Source organism: Lissotriton helveticus, chromosome 6 (assembly GCF_964261635.1).
Source record: "Lissotriton helveticus chromosome 6, aLisHel1.1, whole genome shotgun sequence".
In the NCBI taxonomy this organism is placed as follows: Eukaryota; Metazoa; Chordata; class Amphibia; order Caudata; family Salamandridae; genus Lissotriton; species Lissotriton helveticus.
Window position 1 is genome coordinate 1,498,957,823 of NC_136067.1, and position 14,805 is coordinate 1,498,972,627.

Consider the following 14,805-nt stretch of genomic DNA (forward strand, 5'->3'; position numbering starts at 1 on the left):
ATTATTCCGAACCAGGATCCCAGTCCCTCTAGATCCAGAGGTGAAGCCTGCGTGTACAAGTAGTTTATAGCCTCCCTGGTGTAGTGCTTGGCATGCATTGCCCATCAAGTGTGTTTCTTGGAGGAGAACCAAGTCTGGGGCATGGCGTTTAAGATATTGTATGACTATCCCTCTTTTAATTCTATTGCCTAGGCCGTTGACGTTCCACGTCATGAGTGAGAGAGCTGTCGTTGATGGGGGTGTCATGGTGGCTCAAAGGACGGAGGGTGTGCGCGGATTAGTGGTCTTGGGGGCACCAATTGTGCCCTGTAGAAGATGACAGTTCCGGGTATGCCCATAGCGGGTTTAGTGAGGGACCTGGTATGGCCGACCGTTGGGTAGTGGGTGCTTTGTGAAAGTGTTGAGCGTTGAGTAGGTAGGCCCATGCCTGAGATATCAGTGTGGCGTGGAAACAGGAAATAAGTCAGAAAGAACAGCAACGTCAGAGCTAGGTTCTCAAGCACCCATCTCTCTCTAAGGAGGGAGCCGGCATTGTCTGATAGTGAGTGTGGACTGTGTCGTGAAGGCGTGGATCGCTGCGTAGTACGCTCCATATTCATAGACTCTCTGCAATATGTAAACAAGGACAAAGCCAAAAACCATAACATTGACTTGGCAAACTTCTCAACTACCCCCCCCCCCCCCCCATTGAGAGCGGGATGACTGGTGTGGGCGCGTAGCGCTGCAACAACAGAAACAATAACAGTGTCTTAGCGACCTTCCCAACTACCCCTGTCCCCCCCAAACCCTCCCCCCGTCCGGTATCCCTACCCCCCAACCCCCCTCCCTGCCCCCCTGCCCGCGGACTTAAAACTATCCACTCCCTAACTAGGCAGAGTGCCTGTCGCCCTCCAGAACATCAATGGGGTGCGTGGAGAGCCATAGGTGCCCTCGCTAGCAGTTAACAGGATGATATCGTCTAGTGCAGTCAAATGCAACTTGCATCAATAACAGTATTCACATAGTAGATAACAGTAACGAATTAATCGGAGTAGGCCATGATGGCTGGTACTAGAGGAGGATAAGGAGAGTCAAATAGACGGTTGTACCCAGTGGGCCCCCGGCCGGCCCCACGTTGGAGGCCCAATCTATATCAGTTCAGACATTTGGCAGTGTCCGGCAGCAATAACTAATGTATACGAACAGCATGCACACTCCCGATAGGATCAGGACAGTCAAGTTCAGTAGCGTTTCTCTCTCCAATTAAGCATGAAGCTCATCACTCTCCCATGTTTCAATAAGCCGCCCAGAGGGCCAAGGATTGCCTCCACTGCGAGGACATTGGGTGAGTTAGGCTATCATATCCTAGAACCATCTACATGAGTAATACCACTCACAGGTCATAGAAGAAACATCAAACGGAGCAAAATACACAATTACAGCAAAATCAGGAAAAGGATATATATGGATCAGGATACGTTGCAGATCATTAGATTGAGTCCAATCCAGAGAGGAAGGTCGTGGAAGTTGAGGATTGAGTTCATAGCTGCGATCTGGAAAAAAAAAAAAACCCGGAGGCACGAACCAATGAGAAGGTCACTTCCGTGGAGTCAAAATACTATAGTCTGTTGCAGCGCCAGACCAGTGTGGATAGTTCAGGCAGTAACACAGTGTCCTGACAGATAAGGAAGTAGTGGATATTTGTCCAAGGAGCCAACACAGAATCGCATGACGGGGAGGAACAACATCTCAGGCTGTGCAAGCTTAAACGGTCTAGAGCAAGAGTGCTCCAGTTGCTGGATAAGTCTTCATCAAGTGATGCGCTGCTCACCCTGAGTGGCGTCTGCGAATAGGTCCTGACTTTCAGGTAGCACCTCTGAGTCAGAGAGATCTACGGATTTCCTGCGACGATCCTGAGTGGTCTTAGGTTGGCGCCATCCTTCAAGCCAATCCCACACCTCAGCAGGGGATTCAAAAAACCATGTCTTGCCCTCCGATTCAATGCGGAGTTTCGCGGGAAACAGCATGGAGTACTTGATGGATTGTGCGCGGAGCGCCTTCTTCACTTCAAGGAAACTGCGCCGACGAGCCTGCACTTTTACAGTGAAATTCGGGAAGATCATGATCTGTGCGTTGTCAAGTCGCAGCGGGGGCCCTGCTCATGCCGTCTGGAGGATGACATCTCGGTCACGAAAATTAAATACGCGGGCCACGATAGGGCGGGGGGGAGCACCCAGCTTCGGCTTGCCCCCGGGGACCCTATGTGCTCCTTCTATGGAGAAGTAATTGGAGAGTTTCTTTGGTTGGAGATGTTGGAGGACCAGTTTCTCCACAAAGAGGTTGGCGGCCGGCTCTTCAAGACGCTCCGGAACACCCAGGATGCGGAGGTTATTGCGTCGTGCGCGTCCTTCATAATCATCGAGAAGAAGCTCCATTTGTTGCTGTTGTTTCTAAAGTTGGGTCACTTGTTCCTGTAGAATGGAGGTATCGTCTATGAGTGCTGAGGTTTTGATCTTTATATCTTTTACTTTGGTATCCATTTTCCGAAGATCCGCGCGTAACAGCGTCACTTCTATATTCACAGAGTCAATACGGGTTTCTAATGAGGACCGGACCCCAGCGATCGCCTCCATGACATCATCTAGGGTGGGGAGTCTCGTCTGTGGCAGGGGAGTCGCTGTCTTAGGTATAGCATCAGGGGCAGTGTCTTTAGGTTCCCCCTTAGAGCCCCAGGATAATGTATTGATTTGTCTTTGGATGGGGGGGTCGATTCCCCTTACCAAAGGCCATTGTGAAGTGCAGATCTTGCTGGAGGTCGCAACGACACAGTCTCGAGTGGCACGCATTTTGGAAGGGGGGGTCCCACGTCGATCGTACAGGGGAACGAGCCTCGCGTACCCTGGAGTATATGCCTCTGAAAGAAATTGCAAGTCCACAGGGTCTCAGATGGCGGGGGGCAAACAGCAGTCCACACAAGGGAGAGGGGAGGCAGGAACACCACTCTCAATCTTGTAAGCCCCACGACGTAAGTCTCAGGTCCACGGAGGGGGGGAAGGACCACATCTTCCTGGTCAGATCGAGCGTAGAGGGGTGAAAGGACTCCCCCGAGTACCACCTCTCCCGCAGCGCTCGGGAACCACAGGAGGGGTCGCAGAGGCAGGACTCAGGTCGGCACTGGGACACCCTGTATCTACCATAGAGTCTAGTTCAAGGTGTAGAGTGGGGTGTAGACCGCACCAGGTTATATCCTCTGGGCAGCGTCAACGACCCAGGGAGGGCCGATCATCGCAAAGCGGAGGTAGGATGAGTGCCATTCACAGCGCGTCAAAGTAAGGCTCAGGTCGATGTGTGGTCACCTACCAGCAGGCTGTCAAGAGGCCCGGAAGTCTTTCTTGCCGTTTTGGCCACGTGGTCAGGCAGGGGGAGGTGGTCCAGTAAGTGGGGCTGTATGCCTGTCCGCTGCGTCGCTGAGCAGGAGAAAACCGGGTGCCACCGGTAGTTGCAGGGCGGTCCCCGGCAGTAGGCCAAAAGCCGGGGACTCACGTCAATGTAGGTGCGGGGCGGCAGGGAGGGCCCGTAAATCACTGTGCTGCTCGTCGCCCGGGGGGGGGGGCAATTGGATGTGGTGGGGAATCGCCCCCACAAGACTCGACGATGTTGCTCACAGGGATGTGGGGCTACTGGGCGTCAGGAGCGGCCCCGGAGTTTGCTGCCAGGTGTTCGGTGCCCGCAGCCGGCATCTTGGGCCGAGAGAGGTTTGACTGTCGGAATCAAACTCCGGCGTGTAGGAGGACCTGGCGGGCAGCAGAGGCCCAGCAGGGGCGCCCGGAAGGTCTGTGGTCTTGCGGCTATCTGTTATGGGCGGCCTGGAAGCACTAGTACAGGATAGACAGCGGTGTGGTAGCGAGGGCCGAGGAGTCGCTTTAGGGTGCGACCATTCTCCTCGGCTGCAAGCCACGCCCCCCGTGGGTGTACAATATTTAAACGTTAGCCTATGGTGAAAAGTTAATTTCATGTAAAGACCCACAGAATCTTGTAAAGGCTGATGAACTGTAGAGGCGGAGCTAATTTCAAGGGAGAGCAGCGCTGTCTGCGGGCAGGAAGGAGGGTGCAAGCAAAGCAAAAAGCATTGGCTTAGCCATTAGGCCTGACCATGACCAACAGGTGCCATTTTGTTCTCATTATAAGCATATACACCAAACATAAAAACAAGAAATACAAAAAGGTGCCAGGTATAGCGTGCAAACAAAATTAAAAAACATCAAGTACTGCATAACATTTTATTAGAGTGGTATAGTGCTTCTAGCAGATGTGCTTAGAACAGAAACACTTATTTAGCGGGAAAATATGATTGGCACAAACATAGGGTACTATGGAGCTTGAATTACTTTAACTTTAAAGACACTAGGATGGCTCAAAAAATAAATATCAAGAATAAAAACACTGACAACGTAAAGTATTGGCATACCACCCCAGCACTAAAGTGCAGTTATTTTTAGGAGGATGTGCACATGTGATCATGAGAAATTCCATCACTCACCGTGTAAGAGAAACAATGGCCAAACGGGGCTGACCCACCGCCCTATGATGTGGCGGGCATAAGCAAAATATGAATGAGAGCTACACAAATAAACACATTGGGAGGGATACTGACAAAAATCCTCACTGTATATGTATAGAGCTTTGCACTTTTTATTAATGCATTTTATTACTTGAAGCTCAAGACAAACCTAAAGCTATCTCTGGGCCAGACCTAAAAATGGGGCTGTCAGCAGGGAGGTGGGAAGTGCTAGCAGTGGCTGGGCTGAAAATAAGAAATGGGCTTTAAGTCTTAAAAACTGTGCCAAAACTGTCCAGCATTTGTCAAGACAACATGGCAAGAAAGTGTTGCTGAGGCATATTCCCAGCAGTGGGTAGATAGACCTTGATGTAAACACAGGGCCAGCAGACCCTCAGCAGAGGGCGGATTAGGAGCAGTTGGTAGGGTTTAATCAACAGATGTTCCTGATGCATGGTGTCAGCAGATGGGGTGGGCATGACATTGGCCTTGGGTAAACTGGTAGTTATAACGTCATCAAGGAGTGAATGGACAGCAATGGCGTTGCATGCGTGCTGGCATCAGATGGCAAGTTGTACAGGACTGGCACTCAGTGGAACTGGCTGATACCAATGCCTGCATGGAACTTAGTGGCAGCAGAGGGTGACAGGGCCTTGTGTCAGCAGACTGGTTATGTGGCAATACAGTCAGGATATGGTATAAGCAAAGTGTGGATGGTGTTTGGTACCAGCAGAGGGACGATGTCGTTCTGGATTTGCAATTCTGACAATTTCTTACCCGGCAGGGTGCAGGGTAAGTGGCTGTTTTTGGCACAGGATGGTCTGCCATGACCCATTTATATCACAGCCCTGTACAATGCCGGGCTACTTTGAACATTTCTGCCAGGGTTGATTTTAGCTTCCAGTCCAGCCCCGGTGGGAAGGGTTGTCAGTGAAGGCAAGGAAGGTACAGTGATAACAAGAAGGCAGGCATAAAATCAGCAGGGGACGGGAAATGTGTGCAAACAGTGCCTAGGGAAATCGAGGCAGTGTGCTTAGAAAAGTACTAATGCCACTGTATAGTAAGGCCAGGATTCCATTTGGTCACTGGACGTGTCAGCATGGCTAGGCAGTGCAAGGTGTGAGGAAAGTTTCTAGGTACATGGTGTTAGGAAAGAATGGTTGGACCTTTATCTGCAGAAGAAAGTTTAATGCATGGTGCCAGCAGATGCATGGCGTCAAACAATGTTTAAGCGCATGTTGTCAGCAAGAGAGCGGATGGGGTTTATTGAGAAATTGCGGGGCAAAGGCGGAAATGGGACTGCTAGTGCTCCAAGTGGCACGGACGTCTTTGAAAGAAATACTTTGATTCACTAAATAGCGCCTCTCGAGATCCTAGGGTTGCACACTTCAGTCTGTATGGGATATAGGTTTCCCCCCTCTGATACAAGTAGGCCAGTCCAACAATTAACTATTCGATTAACAATTAGGCACGTGGCGTCACTTCTAGAGACCTTGCCCTCACCTGTTTCACCGCTGCGCGCTCCGGCTCCCCCAGACTCCTCGTTTTCCTTGTGCTTTCTTCATACAGCGTCTCCCGTCTTTGGTCAGAGAAGGCTCTGATTTCCGAGAAGGAGGCGGGGCTGCCAGAAAGTCCATAGCTCGGAGGAACTTTACAGGGCATGCGCGTTCATGCCTCCCCACCTTTTTCGTGCCCCCACCCCCTACCTCGAACTTTGCATGACAACATAGGCTGCACGAGAAACGATGTATTGCTAAAACGACACGGAAAGGGAAATTAATACGTTTTGATGACTGGAGATTGGGATAACGTAGTTACGTCTGTATTGTATGCTCTATGTAAAAACAAGGATAAGGAAGTGATATAGGGGAGAGATCTGTGCATGCAAAAGCGCGGCCATCGCCTGTCAGCGGGTAAGAGGCCCGCCTCCCCTTCTCTGGCCCCGCCCATCAGACCTGCCTTTTCCGGTTATGCCTCTCCCCCGGCCCGAAAATGGAAGTTCGGGAGCAGTGTGATGCGGCGGAGTGACGGAGCCTGAAACAGCGCAGTGACAAAAGAGCCCGGTGAGTGGGGTGGGGTATGTGTCTGTGCCTGCGTTTGTGCGTGTGTGTGTGCCTAAGTGTGTGCATGTGTGTGCGCTTGTTTGTGTGTGTGCCTGTGTTTGTGTGCCTGCGTGTGTGTGCCTGCCTGCGCGTGTGTGCCTGCCTGCGCGTGTGTGTGTGTCTGCCTGCCTGTGTGTCTGTGTGTGTGTGTGCATGTGTGTATGTGTGTGTTTGCGCACTTCAGGGAATCTGAGGCAGGAGATGTGCACGGCGCCGGCCTGGACGTGCGCGTCCACAGACACCAATCGCCGCGCGTGCCCGACCCCTGTCTCAGATTCCCAGGAAGCGGGCAACATTAGATGTCGAGCTGGACGCAATGCTTCGCATTGCTTTCTCCAGCTCGACCTAAAAATTAAGCCTGGGTAATTCTACAACTTCAAGGGTTCTATGAGTGTATCACTTTATAACACCATGAGTACTGCCCGTGTGATTACAGAACTAATAAGGCACTGCCTAGGGCCACCGAGGCTTCAGGGACTGGCAAGGCCCATCCTGCATATTTAGGTAAAGCCCCGGAGGGTGGGAATCCCCAGACTTGAGTTGGCCTCGAAGCCCCCCGAACAATTAGTAAACAATACCCGGGGACGTGGCGATCCCTAGGTTGCGAAACGTCTCTGTGCCCTCCCGCACCTAATTTACATGTGAGATTAAGTTCCCCAGTACTGCAGAGACCCCGCAATATAATAATAGGATTGGACCCGGAACATTACCCACCAGGGGGCTCATTTAAATGAACGGGTGAGACCCCGTTTCAATTTTTTTTTCAATTCTTACCATCCGGATCCGCTTTATTGAAGTGATACAGTGTTTTCAACCTCTCGCTTCAACAAGGCAAACAAGGATTTGCTATCACAGGGTGGAAGCCATGCTCTCGCCCTGCAATAGCAAACATAAATGTCCTGCGATGCACACCCCAGGACATTGTATGAGCTGCGCCTGGGAGATGGCACTCCATAGGGCCATGATGCATTGGTTACTGCATAACTACAGAATTAGTATAAACGCATTCTAACACTACTTGCACACGTGTAGTACAGCGACCAGAGTGTAGTGAAGAGGCAGAGGAAGCCCAAAATCAAAACATATAAATCCTACCAGAGGTCGGATGACATAGTTCGATGAGCCAACGACCCTGTGATGAGTAGAAACATCTTCACGGAGAAAAAGGGTCTTCAGCAGAACGCAAGGAAGCTCATAATATTGGTGAGTGCTGCCTTTTTACCTTCTCCCGCTCGTCGCCAAATTTATGTAGTGAAGAGGCAGACAGCAGTGGATCTGATAAGTAGATTTATTGCAGGAAAACAAGAGAGCTTAAACAGCCACCAACAGGACCAGACAGCAAGGCAACCTTCTTCTCCAGCACCGTATACAAACTCCCCAAGATTCCCCTCATGACAGCCCTACATTCTAACATTACATACTTACATTCTAGTAGCATTACATACCAACATTCTACTATGACTTACATTGGAATACTACACAGAGCACATGACTTTACAGCATGACCTCATGGTTTCATCCACGAGTCCTGAGACTGGAAGAGGTGAGTAGTTCGCTTCCCAATCCCTGTATTGTATAAACGCAAACCAACACTACTTCCACAGGTATGCTACAGCGCCCAGAGCACATCACTTTACAGCAATGAGCTCACGGTTTAGGCTCACGGTTTATTCCCAGAGTCTTCAGACCAATGGGGGTGAGTAGTTTGCTTCCCACTCCCTGTATAAATGCATACTAACACTACTTACACAGTTATACTACAGTGGCCAGTATGCTACAGCGCCCAGAGCCCATCACTTTACAGCAATCAGCTCGGTTTGATCCCCGAGTCTTCACACCGGTAGGCGTGAGTACTTCACTTCCCACTTCCGGTATAGTATAAACGCACGGTAGGGGTCAGTAGTTTGCTTCTCACTCCCTCTATGGTATAAATGCCTACTAACACTACTTGCACATGTATGCTACAAAGACCAGAACACATCAATTTACAGCAATGAGCTCACGGTTTAGGCTCTCGGTTTCATACCCGAGTGTAGCAGCATCTCATCTCAGCACCATGTCACTCAGAGCAACACCGCACTTTCAGACCGATACGAGTGACTACTTCGCTTTGCACTCCCCCACAGAGGTTACAGTGCTCCTATCCTCCTGTTTCCTACTCTTTTCGCCCTATTTTTCCCTTACTAGTTTCAACGGAATCACAAAATGGCTGCCAACACTTCCTAGTTGCAACAGCTCGCAGCAAATAAGCAGCAAGCTTGTGCTCGTAACACCTCAGCCAATCAGATGGCAGAATTCCCAAATATTGATATCTGTAAATTTCGATATTTCTCCAAAACTACTGAACGGATTTACACCAAATAAACAAAAGTGTGCTTTCTAGACCAAGACCCTTCTCCCTGCCAAATTTGGGGTAATTCCGTTCACCTATTCGACCTGTAGCCTTGTCTAAAGTTTCCTATGGAAATTGCATAGAGAAAACACGTTTTGGGACCCCTTTTTTTCTCCGCCCCCCTTGACGAATCACCCCCAAACTTTCACCATATGAGCTGATATGAACAAAGAATTAGTTTGAAAAAAGTCATGAAGATTCATCAGACGACAGCAATGTTATAAGCAAAACAAAAAATGCTCTTCCTATGGAAACTTGGTCCTAACTAACTACCTACTGGCAACCGCCAGTAGGTAATATATATATATTGAATTTCTATTGCCTGAACAACTGTCAATGGTGTTCATATTGTACTTACATTTTTTTAAAGATGGAATATTTATATTGAATACCCTGTTTTTCAAGGTTTGCGCCAAAACAGATATTAATCGTATATTGCAAATTGCACAACAGTTCCTTTTAACTTGCAAGTGTTAAAATGGCGGCTCTTTTAACAGGCAACTTGTGTAGTCCTATATGGTCCTTTTACTGTGTTTATTGCCTTACATGTGTATTTATGAAAGCATTGAATGGCGGCACAAACATCGTGATCAAGGGAGCATGACTCCCGAAACGCGTTGATGTATGCTACAATATTATTAATAAAAGCCTAATTTGAAGATTTCCATGTTCGAGTGCCGGATGACTTCTTAGATGAAACAAAAGAAATCCTATTTTGAATATATATATATATATATATCCGAACCAAGGTTTTGAATCACCGCTGTCGCACCACACACCTCGGGTGCTTCCTGAACACGGTGGTGAACCGCGTAAACTTCCCAAGCACAGTTCACTGAAAATGTGTCAGCCGACACAAACAGGCGCACACCGCAAGTCCGTGCAGAAATGTATTTATTTCATAGATAGAAAACCCCCCTCCAGCATTAACATCGCAGTTACATTTTCAGTGGACTGTGTTTGTGATATATATATATCATAAGTCCTGAACGCCAAGGACACAACACCATCACGGTGTTGTATAGTGTGTGCAGCTCTACAGTTTCTGTTTGTGCAATACTGCAGATTTTTTTAATGTTACATTGCATGATTCTTAGTAAATCAAGGCTTGAGTATGTTATTAGGATACCTGCATGGCCATAATTTTAAAGGTATAATCTCGATGTGCTGCAGTTAGTGCATTACCACATGAGGTATCATGTTTCTTTCATGAGGGATAATAGAATATAGCTGGAGAAGCAACATCATTTTATTTTATTTCAGTTAATTGTTTTATGAGATTCTGCTGCACCAAAATAGTGTTGGTGAGCCTTACATACAAAATATAATTACAATGGTGAGTTAAATTCCAAAGGGTTGCAACCACCATGTGAAAATCTGGCTTTGGGCTTGCGGAGTTTTGAAAATCAGAGATAACACATAAAAAGAGTTGTTGTTCTTGAGAATTTTTAGGGTCGTGAATAGCTTTATACAAAAAGCAGCAGATTTTAAGCGTACACTAAAAAGAACCCATAGTTTTGGAGGTTTTCTTTTAAGTACAGTTTTAAAAGAGAAATTACTCTATGTCCGAAGAAGAGTTGTACATCTCACAATGACAGATCCAATGTGAGATGCTTAACCACATGGCTGCTGCACATATTCCTCTGCTGTGCTGGACAGCAATAAAAACGGGTGTGGTCATGACGAGCTCAGCTCGTCATGAGCACAGGAGCACTGTACTGTATGACGAGCTGAGCTCGTCATGAGCATGGAAGGGGTTAATATTACCCCGGTGCAAAATTATACCTAGGTGTATCTTATCCCGCTGCCATTTGCCTAATAGAAGTTGGATAATAGATAACAGAGCATTCAAATCAATTCAAATAAGTTAAAATTCCAAAACACTCTCAATAGAGACGAGCAATATAACTCCAAGAGGAGATGTGGCATAACGGCTACAGCTACTGACCTCAGAACTGGAGAACCAGGCCCGAATCTCAGCCTCAGCTCGACATCCTGTCATTCCGGGCATATATTTCAATCATCACAAAGCCTAGAAATGTGTAATATCTGGTTCTCTTGTAAAGCACTCTAATGTCCTCATGCCAAAGGTGTGCTGTATATAAAAACATCTGCAAAAACTTTAGTAGTTAGTGCTGGAATGGGTAAATACGATGTCAATGAATACCATGATATGTGCAGGCCTGACAACGGCAAAACCAATAAATGTGATGTCAGTGTATGCCACAACCTGTGCCAACATAACAATGTCAATACCTAAAAATGTTATGTCAATGTATTCCATAATCTTTGGCCGCACAACAGTGTTGATACCGGCAGTACTATGTCAATGTAAGCCATAATCCATGAATGGATGACAATATTGTCACCAGTGAAAACAATGTTGATGTACGCCACGATCTAGGCATGCATAAATATTCCAGTATAAGTAAAGACAATGTCAATGTACGCTATGACAACTGTACTCACAATGTTGAGAATGTTGACAAAAATTATACCAGTAACTGCCATATTATTTTTAGGAGTTCTAGTGAACTAGTATCATATGATTTACCCAAGGGGATCTCTCCATCACCCCCGAGTCAGAGATACGTGGTCAGGCAGGTCCTGAGACCCATGCCTATTGAATGACAGGTCACAGGTGGGGTCTCTCTTAGCCCAAAGACAAACACGCACTCAGGTAAAACCCTGATCGAGCTTACAGATAGATAGTTGCACCACAAACAGGTCTGTGGAAATTGACCCCAATAAAACACATTTGGCCAACTGCTTGCGTTCCCCAAAAATACCACAAAGCTAGATACCACATATAGATAGAAACACTCAGTCAATCAGGACAAGACATGCACATCACACGTAGTGTTCACACGCTCCTCGTGCCGGACATCTGGGCACATACACACTAGCCCACACTATCTGTGTGCTTTTCAGAGAAACAAACGTGTTAATTTATAACTGGAATGCTTTTTCTAGAACGCAGAAATTACTTTATTGTACCTCACAAGAGGTATATAATGTCAGCCAAAACTTTGTACGCCAAGAGACTTTCCACAGATGCATTCAGTGGAGACTTTCATGGCCTCGGCGTTTAATTAATCCAACTTATTCCTGTTTTGCCAAACGCCTCTTGTCTTTTCATTTCTTTAAGGTAAATTCCTATCTGAGCAACATTTGAATTCTTCAGATTTGGAAATCACTGCTCTTCAGGTCTTTTATGATGTAAATGTAAAATAATGTAGCTCTATAGCACTATTAGCGTTTTCAGAACCATGTAGGTTATATTTCTGTTTGTAAATATGTTCGTTATTTGAAAATATATACAAATGGCAGTTCTGCTAAAAACACTTCAATAAATCAAATGAAACCAAATCATACCGGCACAAATACCTAGACCAAAAAAAAGAAAAATAAACTGAAATAAAAAATGGTCATAGAACTGTAGACTTTGCAATTGCCAATATAAAGAAAACTGTAGAAATGTAAAAATAAACTAACAAAAAATAATAAAATAATAATCGGAACTAAAGAGATTGCAGACACCAGTACAAATTACCCAGTAACATTTCTAAAAACAATAGATTAGATAACTTTAGACATTGCATATACCAATGCAAATCACCCTGTTATAATGCAAACCTAACAGCTGAAGATAAGTAGAAAATTACACACATGTAATTTGTAAATAAATTATAAAAAAAAAAGATACGCTCATATCGAACGTTACTCGAATCACTCAAAACGCAACAGACATTGCAGGTCTCAAACACACAGAAATGACGTACAACATAACTGTAGCAGATGTCTGGCGCTACAGTATCTTACAGCACAAAGAGAAGAGGACGGAGCTCAGGTTGTGGGTTCCATTTCTGTGCTCTCAGTAGTACTCTTTTTCGGGTATGTATTATTTTCCTTCGGTGATGTCAGTTTCCCTGTTCTTTTCAATTTGTAGTTCTCAGACATCATAGGTGGAGAGCTTTGCTAATACAATGTCGAATTATATTTGGCTGATTTATGCCTAAAAGAACTGCAAACTTACTAGTAGCAACTTTACGGTTATATTTGATTTGTAGGAGTCCGAACCGGACATATACTCTTACTTTACATCTATGGAGAGAGTGTTAATTTAAGGTGGCATAAGGTGGCATAAAATGCCTTTTTGACCCATAATATAGATAACTGTGCCTCATAGTTTGATGCTCCACTGCCGCATAACCCTAGCGGCCCTGACCAAAATAAAGATCTATACAGTCGAGATTCATTAACTATTTTCCATTTTTCATAGGTCTATGTGCAATGTGTTTTTAATTGTATTTTTTAGCGCACATAGTTTTTTTACATTAAGTAATTGCAGTACCGGTCTCATGTACATCACCAACTCAATTAAAAAGTTACCACGTTCAGACGGAAAATACAATTTAATTATTATCTGCTTTAATAGAACCACAATAATGTATCACTAAAAAAGTTTTGAAAGTACATTTTAAAGTATTGCGTGTGTACTCCTCTCCTAGAAAATAACAGTTTGGAAAAAGTAAATGTAACTACTGTAACCTTTTGGTGAAATATCTTGTAAACTGAATCGCGTGAGCATTTCCTAGATGTGGATCGCATTGTTATTTACTAAATAAAGACAGATAGTTCGATAGATAGATATGTGCCAAAAACGATCCTTTTTCTAGTTTCTCTTGCCATGGTTAAATATGTTATAAATATATGTATTTGCATGCTCCAATGAGTTTATTATGAATTTGATAGACAGCAACTTACGATTTGCATGAAGCTGTTGGGCTGCAATCACGAAAAGAAGTATAATGCGAAGAAACACGGCTGGCTCATTTCCCATTTCTTTGGCTAATAATTCCGACCATGTAGGCCAGACAATTAAAAACGGTCTTCTAATCCTGAGGTTCTGGATTCGCTCTACCTGCGTCACACTGTAGTCTTGCCCAAGAAATAGAAATGCTCGGTGGGAGGAGCCTTCGAGGGGAGGGAAATCACACAACTCAATTCATTAAGTCATTTACAACATGGCGATTTCTGAAAACCTCTTCCACTGTCTCTCGTTGCAGACCTGAGTAAAGTTATCTGGTTAAAGTTCTCCGCTTCAGCTGTATGTAACATGAAATCAAGTTTTAGACGCCGAACTAACACGTCATGAAGAAACAAGCATGTTCTTCTGAAGTCTTGTGGAGGCTTCATTTTTTTGCCAGTAGGCCTGTCCACGGTTTCATCGTATTTGTTTTCCTGTGCTGCTTGAAAATCAGGCATGACAAATATTTACTGAAATGAAAACGCCGTTAGGCTTTTGAAATGATATGCAACTTGTGTTTTTTTCTCACCACCCCCTCTACCCTTGTGATCATCGTTAATGTTGACATAATGCACCTGAGCATTTATTTCTTTTTTAAAACGTTTCCCATATTTAAATATATATTAGAAGCTAAAGCACCTTGGGGACAAAAAGAACATTCTCTTTGGGTGTACCCTCGCTGTTGTGTAATTAAGGTGGGGGTAGGATGACCTGCACTGCACAATTTCACAACTTTGTTTGTTTTTACTGCCTTTACAACTGGCCAATATGCATTCATATGATGTGTTATGTGTGAAGGGAGGCCCGCCATTGTTCAGAGCCTCTGGTTTGCTTGTCTAGTTGTAGGTAGTGTAAAGATGCTTATTTTGCCAGGAACAATGACCCATGAGACTCGAGGTGGTTGTGGTGAACTATTTATATTTATTAATATAAATGCAGGAGACCGTCCGGTGTTCACTAACAC

General features: G+C 45.6%; 1 protein-coding gene across 1 annotated transcript in view; it reads right to left on the reverse strand.

The window, feature by feature from the left end:
• The window catches only part of LOC144762757 (uncharacterized), a 408,845-nt gene extending 394,758 nt beyond the window's left edge, over positions 1-14,087 (reverse strand). The window contains exon 1 of the mRNA XM_078648008.1: positions 13,799-14,087. Within this exon, the coding sequence (XP_078504134.1) occupies positions 13,799-13,874 (76 nt within the window). The 5' untranslated portion in view covers positions 13,875-14,087. The remainder of the gene's footprint in view (positions 1-13,798) is intronic.
• Positions 14,088-14,805: the final 718 nt, after the last annotated feature.